We start from the raw sequence: 21,881 nt of genomic DNA, 5'->3' as shown, positions 1-21,881 counted from the left end.
AGCAGCTCATCTGAACACTGGTGACTAGGTGGTGCTCAAGCCTCTACTACCTGAAAGAGATTTTGGTTGTTCTGTTTCTGCAAGGCAGACGGATCAGACTGGCTGTTCCAAGTGTCGGTTCCATGGGAGCTGGTCTTCTCATGGATCAGAGCCTCAGAGACCAGTCAGGAATGCATGGGGAAAACTCACCAAGAAGCAGAGGGTGAGGTTCCCCTGACTCAGAGCTACTGACAAACCTGACCAGCCCTCAGAGCTGCTGGAAAATCCCCTTCAGGGGCTACTTACAACAACTCCACTTCCTGAGGCGGGGCCGAGGGGCTCACACTATTCTCGAGTGACTTTTGGTGACCTGGCCTGCTTTCTGCAGAGGAGAGAAGCCAGCATTAGTACAGGGTTAGAGGACAACAGCATCAGGATACGATCTAGTGGGAAGGCAAGCAGCTGAGAACTCTCAGGAACGTAAGAGGAGACACACTGACATCTCAGAGCAACAGGCTCCTGCTCCTCCATCTCATTGCTCCCCAAAAAAGGCCCAAACCTCCCAGGAAAGGAGCTTGGCAGCATCTGCAGCAGAGCTCCAGCCATCCCAGGAGGTAACATATGTACCCCAGCCCACGACAGCGTTATAGTTCCTGTTTGTGCAGCATCCCCTCCTTGTGCAGCCTCGAGCACTGCAGGTCCTTTCCAGCTCATCTCCTCGGGGATCTTGGCCACCACAGGGGTGGCTCCTGCACCAGAGGGGCTCTTGCCTGCCCCAGAGGAGCCAAGTCTCTGCAAGGGGAAATGTCACTTCCCCACAGCGACCCCGAGCCCAAAAGCAGCATCTTCGGTGCCCCCGTGAGAGGCAGTGGCTGGAACCGGGGAGGCAGTTGCAGGAACAGGCAAACTGAAGACAGTGTTTTGGCTGCTTGCACTTACTGCAGAAATGTACTGGCTGTTTGTGAACCTGGGTCTTCCCTCCACTGCAGAGCTGTGCTGTGGGCCTATGGGCACGTAGGGGGGCGAGCCCATGTCTTCACAGAAGCTTTCTTGTGGGACGTTGGAGACACAGCCGCTGTCGGAGCCGCTGGAGCCAGTGGCTGACATGCAGTGCGATGACTCTGAGCTCTCTGTTGCTGGGGAAAGAGAGGAAGGTCACTGATAACCATGAATTTGGCCTGCATATGACCTGTTTGCAGAGGCACTGGCCACACAAAGCCCACAGATCAGCCACACTCCTGTCTTGTCCTCTTTAAAGCCCCAGGCAACAAAACAACACAAGGAAATTGAGTCATAATGATGCTGGAGATTGGTATGGGCTGGCCAGGGAAGTTCACACAAGGGAAGCCAAGGAGTCACTGGACCAGGCTGAAGAGGGCAAGGGACAGAGTGCTTCATACCAGAGGGGCAGAGACATGAGTCCCCAAGGCCACAGCAGCACCAGTACTCAGCACCAAGGCTGCCACGGGTACGGCTGCAGCTCAGCCAGCACCTTATAATCCCTGTGTCTGAGCTAACTCTCCCTGTGGAAGCTGAAACAGAGCTGGCATGGAAGGGCAGGGCCCTTGTGCCCCTGTCTGGGGCACTGCTGTGACCCCAAAAGCCTGGTCTGACTGCACAGTGCAGAGCAAGGTGAGGGGACGAGCCCACCCCTCCCGGGTGCCGCAGAGCAGCGGGACCACACGTACTCAGGGACGGTTGGCTGCTCGTCTCGTGCTCCAGCTCATCCTCCTCAATGCAGGTGCCGATGTCAAAGGGGCATCTGGGGGGCAGGACTTCTGGCAGCAGAGCCTGGTTCACATACATGTGGAGGTTGAGGGGGCCCAGCAGGGAAGAGGAGGAGGAAGGGTTGTATGCAGTGTGGGTGCTGCCAGCGGAGAGCTGTGCTTGCGTCCTCTTGAATGGGTTGGAATGGTCAAACTGAGACACTGCGATCGATGCTCTGGTCCTGGCACCTGCCAGAAAATATTAAAAAAAAAGCCCTGAGAACCAGTCCTGCCTGGCTCACACAAAGCAAGGTGGAAGGCACAGCTGGCACCTACCTCTGCCTTTCATGATGTAATCGATAGCACGGTCATTGATAGCTGCCTCGCTGGGTTTGATGTCCAGGAATGGTTTGTTACCCACACCCATGGAGACCATCTCCTGCATACGGATTTCTGGAGAGGAAGAGACCCACAGCCACATTATGAGGTTGACCCGACCCTCCCCACAGGCATTACACAGCTCCAGGATAGAGCACTCCTGAGCTTGGCTGCTCCTGAACTGCTGAGATTGGATCTGTTCTCCCCTTGCTCCCCAGCCCTGCAGAGTCTCCAGGAACAAGCAATCATGCCCTGCTCTGGCCAAGTAGCTCAGTGCCATGCCACCTAGTAGAGTCCTGCCAAGCGGGAAGCCTGGGGGGGAAGGGGAGGGACTCAGTCAGCCTGATTCAGGCAGCTCCCACTCCAGTAGTGGCCTAGATCACAGGGAGAGCAGCGAGTCTTTCAGGGGCACAGCCCGTGCTCACTGGGCAGGGAACCCTGTGCTCCTGTCTCCCGTTTCTCTCATGGAGTCCAGGTGGGTGTCTACAGTCACACAGAGCTTGGACTAGTTGAGCTCCCTGGGGATGAGGGGCAGGGAAGGGACATGCCCAGCCAAGCCCAGCACATGCTCCTGAGGCTGCATGCCAGCACACAGCTGCTTGCTGCACAGAGCTGCCTGGGAACAGGCTCCAAACCTACTCAGGACAGCACGAGCTGAACAGGGCTCCCGCACCTTTTGCGGCACAGACGCCCCAGGGAGGAATCACACCTTTATTGCGGGCTGCCTGCTGCCACAGGATCTTGGCAATGTCACTGGTCCAGGCCTGCTTAGTCTCAGCTGAGCTGGCCTGGAGGATGTAGGTGTCGCTGGACTTCCGCCTCCGGAACCAGATCTCAAAGCGCAGGCCGCTGTCTCCAGAGTTCTCCGTCAGACCAATGTCTGCAGTCTGTGAGGAAGAGGAAAAGCAAAGCATCAACCACGCTGCACCAGGAGCAGAAAGGGTAAACTCTGCCTGAACCCTGTGCCAGAGCTACCTCCAGCTTGGCACACCAATGGGAAAGAGCCTGAGGTCCTGTCAGGAGCAGATATGACCTGGACACAGCTGAGCACACATAGCTCAGGCAATTCCCAGTGCTTCATCCAGTTAGCACCACTTCCCTGCCACACACACACACTGCCTTTCCCTCACACTCCCTGGCCCTCAGAAAATGCTGGCCCCGCATCTCACAGCACAGAGAAGGCCTAGGCATTAATGTGTGAAGTATTCACTTCTAGATTCACAGCAAGGCTTGGAGAAGGCTTAGAAGTGGTGGGAGCAGCTCCTCTGCTGAAGGTGCTCCTGCTTCCCATTTCAGAGGCAAGTCCATGGGGAAAACAGCCATGGACACCTCCCACACGAGAGGGTGTGGCAGAGCTGCCCTTACCTTGAAGGAGCACTTGTAGATATACACATCAAAGCCACCCTGGATCTTCTTGGGCTTGCTGAAGAGGATCAGATCCTCAAAGAGGAAGACGTGTCGCTGGCACTTCCTACGGCCCAGCCAGATGGTGAACTCATCCTGACGCACCAGCTGCCCCTGCTCCTTCAGGTTTACCTGGACACAGAGGACATCCTAGTGAGACTCCAGCAGGATGATCCAGGCAGCCCTACACCTTGACTTGGAGAACAGGGTCCCATACGGCTGTGGCCCAGGTGGTGAAGAAGTGGCAGCTACCTGGTATCTTAGGACTCTTGAAGAGGTAGGGTTGCAAGGCACTGCTAGAACCACATCAGGCTGAAACAACTGGCTCCAAGCTCAGGGGAGAGCTGCACCTTTCTCCCAGGCATAACTCACAGATGACCCTCTTCTGTCACCCTGTGCAGATCTGTGACAAACCTCAGAGGTGGCAACTGCGGGCAGCAGCCAGAGCTTTCCCTTGGGGAGGAAATGAATCCCATCAACAGCCAGGAGCACATCTGGGTCAGAAGGCCAGTTCCTCAGTTCCTCCTGCCCAAGACTGATCGTCCTCCACCCTGAACCCTGGGGTTTCTGCACTTTGCATGACTCTCCTTCAAGTCCCACCTAGACAATTTTGCCCTACCCCTGGCATCAGCATCAGCTTGAATTCCTTCTTGCAAACTGCCTGACCCTCTTTTCACCATCTCAGAAGAGATGAAAGGCCCAAAACAGCCTGCAGGACAGCATGTGCAAGGGCTGCCAGGCTGCCTCCCATCACTGGTGAGCACCTGGCAGTGTGTTTATGACAAGCAGCTCACCCCACTCAGGTAACAGCACCCCAGCCGTCTGTCCTGACAGATCAAGGAGACCTCCAAGCCCCACTGTTCCCTTGCCCCACACCTCAGTGTCCTGCTAGGCTGTACTGGCACACAGCACCCTGAGCACTGTGGGAATCTGAGGGGAGGCTCACCATACAATCCAAAGACCCCAAGCCTAGAGAAGGGGAAGAAGTGTGGCTCTGCCCCCCTGGGCAGGGGAGGACACCGGAACGTACGTCACAGTCACGGATGGCATCCATGGCCAGCAGGTCATTTCCATGCCGGAGCTGAAACTTCACCATCTCCTCAGCTGCACGGAGATAGCCCAGCTCCTGCTCCTGAGCCTCGCTGCACTCCTTGATCAGGTCCTTCAGGAGCAGGGCGTATTTGCTCATCCGCTGGATGGGTTTCAGCAGGTAGGAGGCCAGGTCCATCTTATCCCCCAGCTGCACCTGCTTCAACTGAGAAATGCAGCAGAGTGAAGGCAGCAGCTTCCCCGTGCCCCCAGGCAGGCACTGACACCCACAGCTCTCCTGACTGGGGTACTCAGAGAAAACGAGTTCTCTTGGGGAAATGCAAGGCCACAGGACCAACACTGCTGTTTGCTCCTTTCCAAAGCCCTCACTGCCCTTCTGCCCTGTTCCCCCCATACTCCTGTGCAGAGACATGTCAGGGAAGCAGAGGGAGCACTGAGCCCACCTCAGGGAGGAAAGCTGAGTTTGTTTAAACAGATTGGTTTAGGACCCAACCACCCTGAGCAATCATGATGCAGGCAGAGGAACTTACCTTGAAGAAGGTATTCCCGTGGCTGGCCAGCAGCGAGTCTGACTTCGGCTTGTTCTTACTATACAACGCATACATTCCAAACTGGTCCTTCTGCAGAAGAGATCCATCCCCGGGTGAGACCCACACACCCAGGACACAGTGACAGCCATGCCCCTGGCAGGTTATTCTAGGACTACTTCTGCCTCTCCCAGGCTGCACCAGAGCCTCCTATGATATTGGGAATGACTTTGCTCCAAGTTCATTAAGAGCCAGGGAATGTACTTGTCTTCCTACTCGTACAGTAGCCAGGACTCTTTAATCCACTCTCCTGTCATCCCTTGCCCCTTCCATACCCAATAGTAACCTGGTATCATTCATCCCTGGTAGCAGCAAACATGCATGAGGCAGCTGATCTTAAGACCTGTGCCCTATGCTTCTGTCCAGCAGCCCTTTTCACCCAGAGCAGCAGGTCTGTACCTCTCTGGTCACCGAAGTCATTCCCCCCTTACACCACAGACAGAAGATGGGTATGGGATGCCCCTGCAGAAGCAGGTGGGCTTCACGGAGCAGTCATTTTGCTTCCCTGGAAGTGTCTCTTAGTAGCAAAGAGCAACAAGAAAGTCAAAGAGCATCTGCTGCCACCTGGGCTCAGCCTCACACAGCCATCCCAGTCCAACCTAGCATTTGAGTTGGAAGGGGACAAACCAACCCAGCACAAGGCAGTCCTCCCCCTCCCAAAAAGGGCCACAGCCCACTAACATACCAAATATATGGGCACTGCTGGGCTCTGGAGCCAAGCACGTGCCTGGGGGAACCCGACCCCGGGGGGAAGGTGCTGATGATGCCTTACGTGTCGCAGGAAGCAGTGGCTGACCCGCAGGGGGTGGTTACAGCAGCTCTCCAGCTCCCGCAGGAAGTATTGGCTGTGGAAGTCATAGAGTTTCTCCAGGTTGCCAAAGATGACGCTGCGCTTCCCGCGCAGGTCCTGGGGGAGGTCGAGGCGCTCCATCTCTGGGAAGTAGCTGTCGATGATGTAGCGGAGCGACCTCACGTATTCCCGCTCCGTGGTCACCATCTCGTCGATGATGTGCCGCAGTTTGCTGCAACAGCACACACACAGCCTTGGAGGGACCCAGGCTGCTGCAGGGCCACGGCAGCCAGAGTGCCTGCAGAGCACTGCACTACCTCTACAGAGACCCAGCACAGAGATGAGATGATCCCTTAGCACAGTCCAAGCTCATATTAACAACTATCTGTGACAGCTCTGACCCTGAGCACTGACGGGACCCAAGGGAACGGCAGGAAGCTGTGTCAGGAGAGGTTTAGGCTGGATATTAGGAAAAGGTTCTTCACCCAGAGGGTGGTCGGGCAGTGGAACAGGCTCCCCAGGGAAGCATTCACAGCACTAAGCCTGACAGAGTTCAAGAAGCATTCGGACAACACTCTCAGGCACACGGGGGGATTCTTGGAGTTGTTCAGTGCAGAGTCAGGAGTTTGACTCAATTATCCCTGTGGGTCCCTTCCAACTTGGGATATTCTGTGATTCTAAGAAACCCTGTCAGCTTTCCCATTCAGGGAGAGTGAGCCTCAGGTTGCCTGTGATCCTGATCCAAGCTCAGCAGGGCAGACATCCCTTGTCCTCATAAAAGCAAGAGCAGGAAACAAAACGTGTAACACCTCATCAGCAAACAGCAGTTCCTAGCATGGGCTGCTCCACACATCTAATGATGCCTCTTAGGTACTCGAGGTTGCCACTGAGAGGCAGTGTAGCACCAAACATAACTCCTCCAACGTGTCCCTGCCTCCCCTGCCTCTCAGCTTTCCCCCAAGCCAACTCCTCTGGTTGTTCAGAGGACAGCACAGCAGGACTGCCTCAGCACCCACGGACGGGGAGGCTGCTGCTGCTCATTCCCTGCCATAAGCTTCCCTGGATATCCCTAGGATATTGGAGCCCCCTTCCAGAAGATTTCACTGTCCCAGCCATCTCACTCAGAGCAGTAACAGTGGTCCCCTTGCATCCAGCACTCATCTCTCATCTCTGCCATTAATTTTTAGTTTTATTTTAATCTTTTCCAATGACAGCAGCTGAAAGACCTGCCTGCAGACCCCCTATCAAGAACAGCTCACATCCCTGGCCTCTCCACAGCTTAAGCACATTGAAGTATGACAACAAATTTGAGACCATCAAGGACAGAGAAGGAAAAGAAGAGCACAAAAGTCAGCTGTTGGACATCCAGAAATTTCAACCCCAAAGAACAAACACAAAGACTCTCTTACCTGTGCAGTTACTGTTACAAGGTGCTGGAAATGCCTCCCTGCCAGTCTCAGTCCAGCACTGCCCAAAAGTATGTGGGACAATGCACTATGTTTCTGCTCCCCCACTGCACCTGTACCCCTGCTTTGTTAGGTCCCTGAATAGTGTTTCTGCAAACCCTCATCTTCCAATGCCAGCAAGGTTGAGAGACTCTCTCTCCTGGGTCTCCTGCCTGGGAACTGCTCCTTCCCCTCTGAGAGGAATCACACTGTGAGGGAAGAGCAACAGATCCCATTTCTCTGCCTCCCCACCGAGAAAGGTGTCAGGCTATGTGGGGACATCCCTGTGTGCTTGCTCAGCACCACACACGTGTGCAGGAACCAGAGACACAGCTCTAGCCACCCACCTCTAGCCACCCACCCCGTACCCAGTGCTCAAGTAACCAGCTCTACAGAGCTCCCCACATCTCTGCTGGCTGCCTTTTCACCACCCTGAGAGAGCACCAAACGTCCCAGCCACTTACCTGCCCCAGCTCTTGGCTTCCGAGGCGGAGAGGCAGCCCCTGTGCCCCTCGAGCAGGCAGTCTGCAGCCCAGCTGTGAGCCGCCGGCTGCCGCAGCGCGAACGTCCTGTCCACCAGCTCGGTGCTGCTCACCTCCAGCCCCTTGATGAAGACGCCGGTGTTGCCGTACCTGACCGGCTCGCTCCTCTGGCAGCTCGACCACAGGCTCTCCCCGCAAGGGAGGTCAAAGCTTTGGGCCTTCCGGAGCACCCTCCTGGGAGGCAGCTTCCCAGGGACTGGCGTGGATGCAGAGGGTGGCTTCACCTCCGAGGTTTCTAATATGCTCTCGAGGTTTGGCTGTTCTTCAGGCAGCTTTGGAGACTTACAGGCCCCGCTGGCAAAAAAAACTCTGCTTGAGTGAGGGCCAGGGCTGAGGGCAGTTTGGCTGGCAACTTCTTCCCCAGCACCAACATCACCGGGGCAGCTCAGGGAGGGCGAGGGAACTTTCTCCTTAGTCCACTCCAGAGAGCAGTTGGACTTGCTGTAACAGTGGGATGCACTGTAAGTCCTGTCCCAGTGGGACCTGGAGGTGGCTCCCTCAGAGTGCCTCCAGTGGAACAGACTGCCAGCCTCGCTGCCAGCCTGGGGCTGCTCCCCAGCAGCTGGGCTGCGGTCTGACAGCAGAGACTTCCTTGTTCTCAAGGCTGCTTCGAGTTTCTTTTCAAAAACCAGCTTGGTCTCCTGACATTTAGACCATGCAAATTTCCACTGCTTGAGCCCCTTGTCACTCTTCAGCTCACAGGCCAAGTCCTTCATCTCCTGGAAGCGGGCAGTGCTGATGTCGGGGTGCTGCCCCTTGTAACTCTCCAGGCACTTGATCACATCTGCACAGTGCTCGGGGGAGCTGCAGTCCTCCATGCTGACACAGGCAAGGTGTCGCATCCCTTCCAAGGCCCACTCGTACGCCTGCAGAGCGAGAACAAAAAGCAGCAGCCGGTCAGAGGGACTCAGCGAAGAATAACCCTAATTCCAGTGCCTGAAGACAAGAGAAAGGATCAGTGTGTGGCCATCACAGTTCCAGTGTGAGGGGGGGGCTGCTATTGTCAATGGGGCTTAACAATTCAGCAAAACAAACAGCCCCTTATGCAAAGGGCTTCAGCTGTGCTGGCTGCTCTGCCACAGCCCCACCTCCCCACCAGGTCCCAGTGGCGCTGGCACCCACACTGCTGGGCACGTTTGTCCTCTCTGGGCTGGGGGGCCCAGGGGAAGCTGCTGCTAAGACTGTAGGAATTCACACCTCGGTGTGACTCTGCTCAGTATGAAACCTGGAGCTCTCCCTCCCCCTTTGCCCAGCCACTCTTACCACTGCCATGCAGGACAAGCTCAAGGGGGCACCAGTAAGCTGCAGGGAATGGGACTGCTGCTCCCCACCCTATTTCCCTGGAGCTGACAGCACAGAAGCCTGGAGCTGCACCAGAGCTGGGGGCTGTGGATCACCCCAAGTGCTCTGACCCATCCTTGCAGCAAGGAGGAATCTGAGACTGTGCAGCTTGAGCATTTCTGGCACCCACGTGGTGAGCTGTGCCCTGCCTACCTGCCTGGCTCTGCTTGACACTGCACTACATGCTTGTGCTGGTTAGTTGAATACTGAGCTCAGCAATTTATTTCTAATATTCCAGGAATGCTGGAAGCAGCTTCGTGGGGCTTAACTCCAGCAGTGGTGCATAAAACAGTGCCTTGCTGAAACAGCTCTGCCACATCAGTCAACCAAGAGGAGTGTGACAAAACGTGGTCCAATGGGACAGACAGAAGGGAAGAGTGAGTGCCTTAACCATGGCAGGAGAGGGGCTAATGAAGCATCGAGCACCAAGTCCTGTCTGTCATTGATCAAAATCAGAAGACAAGCAAACATCTGACATTAGCCATCTCTCCATAAAGCAGGGATGATGACAAGGTTTAATGATAGAGTAAGATGTGACCACTTGCCACAGGCCTGGTCAGGGAACTTTACTATTCATCAGTGAACACACTGAGTTATTTGCTAAGATCAGATGCACAAGGCAAGGAAAACACCCAGGATAGGGCTGCCTGACATCTTCCACCAACTGCCCACACTAAGGCACTTGACCTGTCAAGGCCTTGTGTATCTGCAGAAAAACAACACATGTTTTAGTGCCAGGAACAAAGTGACCAGTTTTTACATTTTCCGCTTCCTGAGCAGTCTTACTGTGACAATCTTTACTCAGAGAGCTAAAGCACTCTGAGTGTCTCACTCAAGACACCAAGAAAATCCACCCAAGCTTTATGCAAGCATCCCTATCAGGCACATGGTTGTCAAACAGAGCAGGAACCAGGCTCACTCTGCTGGAGACAGAGGGAGGCAGGGCAGAAGGTATTTCATTCACATGCTGCCCAGTCCCTGGATAAGGATGGCTATGAGAGCCTCCTCGTAGTTGCTGTTTGTACAAGAGCTAAATGCCAGCACAGCCTGTAGCCTGCAGACCGAGCAGAGTCACTCCAGGGACAGATTCCACTGGAGTTCCCAGAGCCATCCACATTGCTCTTTTGAGCTGCAGCTGCACGGCGTGCGTGCAGCCAGACCCATTACTCACACGGAGCTCCTTCAGAAACACCAGCAGCTGCTCAGGGAAAAGGCTTCTCAGCCCCACACAGTCACAGCACAGAGACATTGGAAAGAGCAGCAACCCCCTCTCCTGCCATCGCCCTGCCTTGCAAAGCAACAGAGCCCTGACCCGCCTCTCTCTTGATCCATGCACAGTGAAGCTGAAATCTTCCCAGTCATGTCTGGAACCAGGCAGGAAGGAACCTGTACCTTGGCTTTTGATCTTTAGAGGAAAGTCGTTACTGAAACTCTCAATTAAAGGATTAAAGACAAACGTGCTTCCTGCATACGCAGGGCTGACCCATCCTGCAACAGGCTGGTCCTGCCAGGCTGCCCAGGAGAGGCAGGGGCTCTTGGGGATGTGCCATGCTGTAAGGAAGAGGCAGGGACTTCACCAGAGCATAGTGCAACCCTCAAGCCCATCACCTTGTGCTGGTCCCTGATCATTTCACCATGGACAAGGCTTGCAGCACATCAAGGACAGAAGCTCCTGGAGTCTGCTGGATTTGGCATCACTGCAGTGCCATCTGCAACTATCGGCCAAGAGAAGCCGCTCAGCCCTGGCTCAGGGCACGTTGCCAGCAGTGCACAGAAAGCCTTCCAGGGGTCCTGGATCCTCACCTGAGCCACCACTCAGATATTACGTCTTCCCAACTCAAACTTATTACAAACCCACCAGATTCCTTTCCTACTCATGGTTCAGTGATCTCTAAGACACCTTCTGGGTAGACAAAACAGGGGACAGACACTGTGCATCTCAGACATGCCAGAAGGGGCAATTTCAGGAGGGTGACTAACTCTGCTGTGAGAAAGTTTCTTTCTGAATCTGAAGTGACTGCACAGGGGAGTTGAGACAGGGGTGATGAAAAGTCAAGACTGATCCTGATGGGAGCAATAATCCTGCTGGGGGTATGATGACTGAAGCACAGCAACAAGGCAGACCAAGTCCCCCACCCTTCTCAGCAATGTCCTGGGACTGCAAGCCCTCCATCTCCCTTGCTTTCTACAACCCAGAGCAGAGAAAGCAGCACAACAGCAGGGACCACTGCCAAGGACAGCAAGAAAGAAACCAACACAATCCAACGAGCCCAGATCCAGTCTGTGTGCAGCTCCTGCAGGCAGGCTGTGCTCCACTCTGCTGTTGGTCACTGAGACACAACTGGTCACTGGTCTTTGTGGCAAGAAACAACCACACAGCTCCCCATTTAATCACATCTCCTCTCATCACCACTCTGTTCACTCTCAGTGCCTTAACTTCAGCTGTGAGCTTGAAGAGCAAAATGAGGTTGGTTTGCAGCAAAGGAGGCAAAACTGTTTCAGCCAAAAGAGGTCAAAGCATCCCAGGTCCTGTTTTGAACTAAACCAAGCACTTCCCAGCTTTAGGTTGCTTTGAGAAGTGACTCCTGCTCACAACACTGATGTGTCCCCTGCCACAGGCTGCTGCACACACCACAGTTATCAGGGACCCGTGGTGGAGACTGCCTTGTATGCTGACAGTTCAGAAAGCCCACAGTTAAAAAAGCCATTTTACATCAAAATATACTGAAAGCAAAATTACCCAGGCTAAAACCTTACTGTTGTAAGAACTGTCAGCTGGCAAACAGTGACAAGCCTGTTTCTCTGCTAACTCAGAGACCAAGTAGCTACAGCAGAAAGTGGTTGGCTCACCACTCATTTGGATTGCTTTGGGCTTTCCTCAGGCTCCCACCCACTGATACTAACAGCACCCCTAAAGAAAGAAGCAGGGAAAGAGCAAGACTTCAGGATCTCCAGATGTCCCCTTGGCAAGTCTATTAATTGGTTAAAAACAGATCTCATTGTACCTTCCCATCTGTCCAGAGGGGGTCCATACCCTGGCTGTGCCCAGATCTGTGCTGTACATTTTCAGGCCCTACAGCCAGACTTGAGGCAGGGACACTGCTTCAGTGCATCATCTCAGCTATTCAGAAGCAAATACTGCAAACCTAAATACCAGATTGGGGATCCCTGGTAACCAGAGACAAGGCAGAGGGGGAAGGGGTCACGCTTCACATGAGAACTACTGAAGTGTGCAGAGAACACCCCGACTGGGCACAGGCCAGATTCCCTTTCTTTCACAGTGCAAAACACACGGAGAGAAAACATCCCAACTGATCCCAAATTCAAGCAAAATGCAAAGCAAGCTGCTACCCGACACAGAGGAGCTATGGAGAAAACAGCCATCCCTCCTAGACATTGTGATGCTTTTTCCACATCTCACTTCTAGCAAGGTCTGTGGCTCCAGGAGCAGGCAGAAACGTTGGACACACAAGAAACCATGTAATTGCAGAGGACAAGCACTTCAGCAAAGCCACCAAGTTAGAAGTAACCCCCTCTCTATGCAGAGATTTGCTGTTGCTCTCTTCCCCACCCTGTAGTACTCGACTTTTCCAAACTGCATTTGAAGCCCTGCCTGGGATTAATTAGCAGCAGAAACCAAACTACTCAGAACTGTGTCCTGATGTAGCTGGTAGGGATGTAACTGTAGAGATGTAGCTGGTAAAAGCTCAGCTTTAAAGATGAAAGGAAGTGTGCTCTTGAAATGAAAAGCTAAACCATTTCTGAGTTGCTGTGTAGCTCACAGGGCCTCCCTTCCTCTCTCCAAGGGAGGACAGACTACTGAAATCATCAGTTTGCCTAAACTTAGCTGCTAAGGGAAACAACCTTTAAATCCTGTATTTGCATTTCTGCCAGTTACCAAGTGCCAGCTGTTGTACAAACACCACGGGAGGGCAGAGGATGAGAGACCAGCACAAAGTACAAACTCCTTGGATTTAAGGGTAAGAAAGGAGAAAAAGCAGTAACCACAGCTGGGCAGGAGAGAAGAACAAGGGGTCAGGGAAGCAGCACCTGTCAGGGTTAGTCTGGGCACGCCACAGCCCGAGCACCATCAAAGGCTGCTCATTAGAGCAACTTGCTTGGACATCCATTTGCAGCAGCACTCAGGACGAACACGAACAGAGCTCAAAAATCCCTTCATTTGCCCTCTGGGCAGTCAGGCATGACAAGTCCAGGAGAGCCTAATTACAGGAGAAGATAATTGGATAAAGTAGGATTGCACATGATTTCTGCTCTGTTGATGACAGCACGAGGACCCGGAGGGCAGACGTGGCTCGTTGTGCCGGTGCCGTGCAGGACGCGCTCGCCCCTCTTTAACTGCTGCACTGCCAGGTGACACCGAGGGCTGCCCCTCAGGAACAGGGTGACTCACCTGCTGAATCACAAGCAGCGACAGTAACCCCTCCTCCAGTGCAACTCAGAGCTTCCACAGGGCACCCTGTGCCAGCTTCGCTACATCTCTGTGCACAGACACACATGTACACATATATGACACACGTGTGGATATTTATAAGTGTGTGTATGTATAAAATGACTCCCTGGGTAGCTGGGCAGCAAGTGCCAGATTTGTCCTCCTCACAGCTTCCCTGGCTACACAGCTGCAGAAAAATCTCCCAACAGCCAACAATGTGCAGCTTTCCCTCAGTGCTCCCTTTTTGCTCCTTGGGTAGACTCTGTACTGATTTTTCTCCCCCTGTTTTTCTGTCTCACCATAGGGATTTTCTCAACATTTAAAAGCTTCCAAGTCCAGAAGACCAGGGGCCAAGTTTGCTCCCAGTAAAATCAGAAACTTTAATGTTTGCCTTTGCTTCAAACCAGCCTTTTCACATTTGAGGCATTGCCCATTTTTTCAGCAGCTTTGTGCACCCATAGCAAAGCTTTTCTGACAAGGAAATTTCTGCTCACAACCCCCTCTCGCAGAACAAGGGCAGATGCTGTCTCACTGCCTCGGTATTATCCTCTCTCCTTTCTGGTGCTTCATCATTTATAAACCCAACTGCATGCTGAAATCTGCTTTGGCAGACTGCTGTCCTCTTCAGCTGCCCCCAACAGCTCAAATCTGGTGCCTGGTCCTTCATTTGGCTACACCAGTCACTGCAGAGTCATGAAACCAAGTGAAGATTGACTTGAAAGAAGCTGCATGTGTTGAGCTGAGCAAGCAGAAGGTCTGAAGGAGTGAGTGTGTGTGTTTGTGGATGTACAACTGCTGCCTAGGGGAGGAAAAGGACAGCACATTTTCAGGCTTCTTTTAGTGAAGGGGATAAATCCCCTCCTTTGGAGAGGGCCAAGAGCCTCATGTTTACCAGGGAGATCAAGTCACAGTGAGATGTGTGAGTCACCCGAGCTGGCAACTCGCACAACAGCAACAAATTACCCCGTTCAGAGACTAATGTCACCTCCAGAGGTTTTTTGCATGCTTTGCTTTTGCATCTGTCCCGACAGTCACATCATCACGCCGCACAAACACCCCTCTGTAATAGCACTCCGCAGGCCAGCGAGGACAGACTGGACTGTGGTGGGTGTCTCCCCTCTGCCCTGCACTGGCTCCTTTTTAATGAGGTTCTCTGTGCTCAGCTGGGGATTGCAAAATCTCCAGAATGCCCTTGGGCCTGGACAGGGAAGTGCAGATGCTTTCTCTGTAGCCTTCAATTCACATCCTTTCCCTTGTGACAAGCTGAGCCAAACCCTGTTTAACTACTCGGCGATGCATTGGGATCTCTCTGCACTGCACTGTAGGTGCCTTGGGGGATGTGGAGCTGAAACTGAACCCAGACACCCAGCACATCTGCTGGGCCCCCCCTTCTCCAGAGGAGCTGACAAGACTGGAAACTGCTCCCCAGTTTAGGAGCACACCAAGATGAACTCGGAGGTGAAAAGCCCCGCAGAGCTGCCAGAGGAGCCAGGTCAGAGGCAGCGGGTGCCTGGGAGAACCCTGTCCATATGTCCAGGGCTTTGATATGCAGATGGAGCCATTGTGAGCTTCAGTCCCATCTGTACACTGAGGGGAGCTTCATGTCCAGATTGCCTGAACAGATCTATTTAACTCCCATGACTAAAGGGAATTGCAGTCTCCAGGAGGATCCCAGCATCCAAACGGATGCCAGCACACAAACATTCAGAAAATCTGTCACCCTGTGCCACTTCTATCCCATGATCAGAGGGGAAAAAAGCATCAAACCCAACATTCTGCACACATGCACAAGGCTGGGCCCAGCTGAGGGAAGATCTCTGTTGGCATCAGATCTCACACCTCAAGCACTACACCCTCCCCTCACAGCTTAGCTGCAACTCGAGCAGGGAAATTCTTAAACCTGCTGGGAGGAAATGCTGTTTCCCTGCCATGACTGACTGACTGGTTCCCAGTGTTGTGATCCTGCAGGAGATCTGAACCCACCTGACAGGAGTGCCAGACTTTCAGAAAACTGTCAGTTTACGCTCATGGCAGCCAAAGACACAGGAATTTTTACACAGAGGTGCTCTGGCAATCAAGGCTAAGGTGATTTCACCATGTCAAGCACTGCCCCCTGCACACATCCAGTGGCAGAACATGCTGGCACTCCTGGGATTGGAGAAGGCACATGAGGAGCAAGCACCCTACATCCCAAAAGGTGCTCCACACCGGCTGGCTCCCTCAGACTGCTTCCTGCTGTGACCTCCACCAAAGAGGAGGATTCAGCCAGCACAGAAGGAGGGAGAAGGACCCCAGACAGACAGAGCAAGGCTTTGTCCCCCTGCACAGGCCACAGACAGACCACACAGACCTCATATGGCACTAAAGAGATTCTGAGGTGCTCAAAAGCTTCTCAACCCAAGAACTTCTCGATTTCAAATTGTGCTTGGATTTAGCATGTGAAAAAAACCTAATTAATTCACTGCTGCTGCCCTGAAACACTGAGAGACAAAGGAGTCTCACACCTGTGTTGTGCAACCAGAAAGTAGCACTGAATGCTGGTGCCAACTACTATTTAGCTTTTACCTCCTGCCACAGAGCTTGCCAGAGCTATGGGCACTGCTGTGCTGCCCATTTGGCAACACAGTTATTGGAGAAACACAGGAGAAAATAGCCTGGGTACCAGCAGAGCTAGCAGTGAATTACTAGAGAATTTGTAAGACAGAACAGTTTCCAAATCACTAATTTTGCAAGACAGAAGAATACAGGGGAGCTGTAGCAGATCAGATGTAAGTGTTCAGGACTTTTTGTTTGTGCAAGAGGGCTATCTCTAACTCCAAGGCAGAGCACAAACTTTCTAATACATGAATATACTCTGATAGGAAAGTAAACATGAGAAGCTTATTAACCTTGCAAGAAGATTTCTCCAGCAAATACATGGCAGGAAGGAGAAGGGAGAGATTTCACGCATTAACCTTGCATGAACTCTGCCAGAGGATCCATTTTCCACCCCCAGGGCTCATTCCCCCAACTGCTTCGGGCTGTGCATGAAAAAGGACACCTCTGAAACTGGAGAGCAAATCAGACTACATGTCTGTCTAGGGGCACGACTTTACAGGCATAACTGAGGAAGGAGAGAGAGAGGACAGAAGGAGATGAGACAGCTGCTGTCAGACAATGCTGAAGCCAGACAACAGTGGCTTCCCCTAAAAAAGTTTTACAGCATCAGGAAGGCACCGTAAATATTCCTCTCTTGGATCTCCCTTCATCATCCTAAGAACTTGTACCAGTAACCAGATGAAAACTGTTATTTGGGAATGTTGTGCAGCCCTTCCCCGAAAAAGCAAAGCCCATCTCTACACAGAGGTAGAGAGAGAATAGCACGTGTTAAGCCTCTTCCAGAGACTTCATTATAAACCATAGCAAAGCCTCATTTGCTCTGAGGTGCTGGGGGGCAAAGCCATGTTCTGACCTGTGCAGGACTGCTGGTGAGGGACCAGCATTGTGGCACAGCGACCTGTGTCTCTGTTTACAACAAGTATGCCACAGTAAAGACATGTCAAATGCCTCTTTTTCCACTTTAGTGCTAAGTTCTACTCTGCACTTCCCCAAGCACATCCCCAGAGCAGGGAATCCTAGCACCCTTTCAGTAAAATTACCTCTCAAACTGTGCCAAATAGCTTGCTATAGAAAAATCACACTTTTAGTTTGCAGCCACCAGGATCTTTTCTGGCTTCCCAAGGACCAGCATTCACAACCCAAAGCTAAGCAAAAAGAAACATAAAGGATTTATCATCTGGAGAGGACTTGATTTGGTTTTATCCTTAAAATTATCATCTGTGACATTATATCTGGTACACCATTGGAAGTGAAACAGCAGAAAACAAGGTAATCAGCAGGTCTCTGTTCTGAAACTTCTGGGGAGAAGTGAGAGGTAAGAACATCTGTTGGAAGGCAGCTTATTTATCATGCTCTGGATTTCTGCTGTCACAGCTCAGATCAGATCCAGCTCTGGTAGCTGGGAAAGCTGTGCCAGCAGGTCTCAATCACTCGGGGGGCAGCAACCCAGCAAACCTTGGAGCAGTTCAGGAGAGCAGCCCCCTCCTGTGCTGTCCACAACATCTGACAGAAGTCCGGGCAGGCTGAGAGGTACCACCTGCCCTGCACGTACATCCCGCTCGCCTGCAGCCCCCACAGCAACTTCCAGCTGCAGGTAAATTATGCCCACCAAAATGATCGTGCAAGAGCCTCTAATAAAGAGAAAGAGGGACAGGCACTGCTGTCCTACAGACAGCACAACCCTGGGTTTCAGAGGGACCGTGCAAAGATGCCCACAGCCCACAGGGCTCTGTCTGAGCGCACGAAAGCTGCACACAAAGCAATCTGATTCATGCTGGATGCATACAGACACGCACAGGCAACCCAGTGAAAAGCCTTCTCTACATTGTTTCCAAACAATCCCAATCCAGCTCACACGTCAGCCGGGGCACCAGACACTTGGTACTTACAAGGGGGTTTGCTGTGTCCGTCTGCTGCCGGAGCCAGGACGGGGTGGATGCGGCTCGGAGGGAAGGTGCATGGAGATGTGCAGAGAGGTTCTCCTGCAGCGGGGCGAGAGGGATGGGAAGAAGGGCCCCAGCCCCTCTTTGGGCCCCAGAGCAGCAGCACTTGTTCACGGGATGGAGCGCAAAAAGGCTGGCATTCCTACAGCAGCAAGGACAATGGGGAGGGATGAGGAGGCACTGCCATAATCAAATGCAGGCCAGCTGGCCCTCCCCCAGGAAGGGCAGGCACCTCCTTCACTTGCCAAGGGCTTTGTTTTCTAAGCCACAAAGAACAAAGTGACTGAGGAGGAGAGCCAGAGGAGGAGGAGGAGAGCAGAGGAGAACCCGCTGTGGGGGTAGAACCACACGTGAGCACAGGTAACCCACTCCCAGAGAGATGAAAACACAGAAGGGAGAGAGGTCAGGTAACACTCTGCCCACTCCAAGCAGAGCTCAGAAGCAGCAGCTCCCTTCGTGCACCAGAGAAAAGCCAAAGATGACCAAGGAACAAGAATCAGCACAGGCTGATGGTCAGGGGTCCTTTGGGGGAAGAGATCCAAGGGTGTCAGACAGAGAACACCACTGAAGGAATGGCTTGTGGAACAGAATCCAAAGAAATCCCACCATGGGCCACCCTACCACTTCTGAACCAGCCTCACTCCACTAATCCTGAGCAGTGGGATTCTGAACAGCTTCATTCAGAAAGCAAATACAAATCAAGGGCTCAAGCTGCAAGAGGCTCCCAGGCTATGGCAGGGCAATGACCACACGTCCCCTGAGCACCAACGAAGCACCATCTTGCACAACATCCTGACAAGCAGGAAAAAGCCCCTGGAGCTGCCTCAGGCCCTCCTGTAATGATACAGGCAGTTCAGCTCTGGGCACCACATCACCACAGGGTACGCAGGTGCTGAGCCAGCCTGATGGGAGGCTGCCCTTTCTGGTTGGGTCAGTGCTTTCTTCCAGAGTGACTTCTGCCAGCAAGGATCGTGCACCTTTGCTCCCAACCTTCTGCAGGACTCGTTGTCATCCCAAGGCTGGCAGAGACCATGCTCTGTGCTCTGGCTCACTGGACAGTTCAAGTAGGGTGCTGCAGTCCCGACAGGGCACACGGCTCTCACACGGGCCATTCCAAACCTGCAGTCCAGGTAACCTGCACTTTGCTTATGGTAAAGGCAAGAGTGTGGGATACAGGAGTGACCTGAGAAATAATTTCACCCAAAGAAAGCTTGAGAAAGGAAAAACTATGAAGATTAATGAGACATCAAGGAGAGGGAAACCTGCTGTGGCTGCTCCTGGTCTTGATGGTGTACCTATGGCAGTGTTACTGTGAAGCCAGGATAGACAGCAGGAGAGAAGGGTACTGGGGACTGTCCTTGCAGGCACCCCAGAACAAAACACACATCAGTGCTTTTGGTACATCATACACACCCTTGCTTGCTCAGCTTCCCAGTTCTCCCCCAAAGCACTGTGTGGTGCCAGATCCCAGTGCAGTCTTGGAATTGAGTAAACAAGGGACAGCAGCCAGACCAGGCTTGAAGCCACAGGAAGATGGCAGGTCCCCGAATATGCCCACACTGAGTTTGTGGTACTGAAAAACAATCCTCCAGCCCACAGTCAGAGGTGGGGAAGGCAGCTTCCTTCTCCGCTCCTCCTGCCTCAGCCCAGCCATCACCCAGCCCCTGTCAGGCACCAAGGGCTCCTGCCGCAAAGGAAGCGAGGACAAATGGAAACATCCAGCTTGGCACCAGCCATGGCTCTGGGGAGGGAACCCTGCCAGCCCATGTGTAAGCTCCATGTGGTCTGGCCCAGCTCAGCCTGCCTCCTTGCAGGGAGCTCTGACAGGCCTTCAGGAACTGCCAAGCAGTGAAAAAACACAGTAGAGCGTCTTGACAGCCCATATGGGGTTGTGTTGTCCTGTTCCACGGTCTGTCCTGCAGCCACAGGCAGCGTCCTACAAAACGTTCACCCACCACACGCAGAAGGAGCAGCACAACAGAGCCTCCCATTCCCAGGAGGCAGGGAGGTACATGAGGGATGAATGCCACAATCCCCATGGTGGGAGCTCCACTCCCTTGGTGCATGCTGAGATGTTTGGAGAGCTGAGCTTGCCAGCTCATTACCATAGTGTACATTGCTTACGCATCCTCGGGCTTCTTCCCCAAATCCTGGGGTTTGGCACACTGCAGGCTCCTTACAAGAAGGAAAATCGAGGACATTGGTTATTGTAGACTCCTGCTGTTGATATCCCCTCAGATATTAGGGAAGAGAGAAGGGAGCTAGGCACACACTGACAAGATCGCTGCAGGAAGGTCAAAGCAGCTCAGCATCAGGAGAGTGAAATCAGTTTAGATAAAATCTGCTTACACCCCCCACCTCCCAGACCACACCACTGACTTTGCTTTGGGAAGGCAGAAAGTGTTCTGGAGATCAAAATCATACTGAAAGAACTTTCATACTGTGCAGCAATTCCTGCCCTGGTCCTACAGGCTGCAGGATGTATCCCCCTGCACTCCTGGTTTCAGTTGGCCACTGGTTCACAAGACACACACGGTATATTTATACCACCAGCATTGTTTATAGTTCTACTGAAACCAGTGAGATTAAAATCCTCCTTCCTCCCTAAGCCAGGTGCTCTTCCTCCACACCAAAGCAGTGTGCAAATAAACCATGCCACCACCATTCCATTTTCACTGGGGCAGTGCAGCATGAAAGGCACAACCAAGAGGGATGCTGCTGCTGCCAAGCATTGCATCCCACAGTTTTTATCCATCAAAAAGCAGCTGTCATGCTCTCAGAAAAGAAATGGGCCACTGCTGGGGTCTGTGTAGCATTTGTGCCCCTAGGAATGGCCCAGGCTTTCTGAAAGGCTTTGAAGCTGTAGAGGAACACACTGCTGTTGAGGCATGTCCAACTACCCTGGGAGCCCAAGAGCTACCACCCTGATGTAGATACCATGCCTGAACAGTGCATGGAGCAGCCTGGAGAAGAGAAGGCTCCTGAGAGACCTTAGAGCACCTTCCAGCACCTGAAGGGGCTACAAGAGAGTTGGAGCGGAACTTCTGACAAAGGCACAGAGTGACAGGGGAAGGGGAATGACTTCAAACTGCCAGAGGGCAGGGTTAGGTTGGATATTAGGAAGAAATTCTTCCCTGTGAGGGTGCTGAGGCCCTGGCACAGGTTGCCCAGAGAAGCTGTGGCTGCCCCATCCCTGGAAGAGTTCAAGGCCAGGTTGGATGAGGCCCTGAGCAACCTGGTCTAGTGGGTGGCATCCCTGCCTATGGCAGGGGAGTTAGAACCAGATGATTCCTTTAAGGTCCCTTCCAGCCCAAACCATTCTATGGTTCTATGATCACGTGCTACAGTCCACATATGTGCTCCAGAGACTTCCAGCTTTGGCTGGGTGGGTTCTTACAGGACCAATGTTTGGCTCGATCACAGAACTGCCAATATGCCAAGCATGGCTTGCTGCTTTGTGTGTCTCAGCTTCTCAGAAGAAACAGGATAAACCCCACCCTTCTCAGGATCCTTCCCAGGATCTCCTGTGATGGCAAGGCGTGTTCAGGGACCAGAGCAGCCCCTGAATGCCTGTGTTCAGTGAGGAAGCAGAGCACAGGTTCTTGCCATTCTCCTGTGGCACAGGAAGCACTTTTCTTTCCATTTAGGGGGGGAAAAATTACACATTC

General features: G+C 53.0%; 1 protein-coding gene across 7 annotated transcripts in view; it reads right to left on the bottom strand.

Moving 5' to 3' along the window:
- PLEKHG4 (pleckstrin homology and RhoGEF domain containing G4) overlaps nucleotides 1-21,881 on the bottom strand; it is a 91,303-nt gene that overhangs the window by 2,789 nt on the left and 66,633 nt on the right. For 4 of the 7 annotated variants that reach the window (XM_039380842.1, XM_027716147.2, XM_039380846.1 and 1 more), the window contains 9 exons: nucleotides 7,804-8,747; nucleotides 5,877-6,126; nucleotides 5,048-5,137; nucleotides 4,498-4,722; nucleotides 3,429-3,599; nucleotides 2,773-2,950; nucleotides 2,022-2,138; nucleotides 1,668-1,934; nucleotides 369-1,115 (listed from right to left, as the gene is read on the bottom strand). In XM_039380842.1, coding sequence (XP_039236776.1) covers nucleotides 787-1,115; nucleotides 1,668-1,934; nucleotides 2,022-2,138; nucleotides 2,773-2,950; nucleotides 3,429-3,599; nucleotides 4,498-4,722; nucleotides 5,048-5,137; nucleotides 5,877-6,126; nucleotides 7,804-8,747 — 2,571 coding nt within the window. In that variant the 3' untranslated portion in view covers nucleotides 369-786. The other 3 variants (XM_039380844.1, XM_039380845.1, XM_039380843.1) reach the window with 3 other exon arrangements.

The sequence above is a fragment of the Pipra filicauda genome, unplaced genomic scaffold (genome assembly GCF_003945595.2).
Source record: "Pipra filicauda isolate LSUMZ 115617 unplaced genomic scaffold, ASM394559v2 scaffold205_size1947385_pilon, whole genome shotgun sequence".
NCBI lineage: Eukaryota > Metazoa > Chordata > Aves > Passeriformes > Pipridae > Pipra > Pipra filicauda.
Note: the sequence above shows the minus strand (reverse complement) of the source record. Positions and strands in the feature narration are given on the sequence as shown.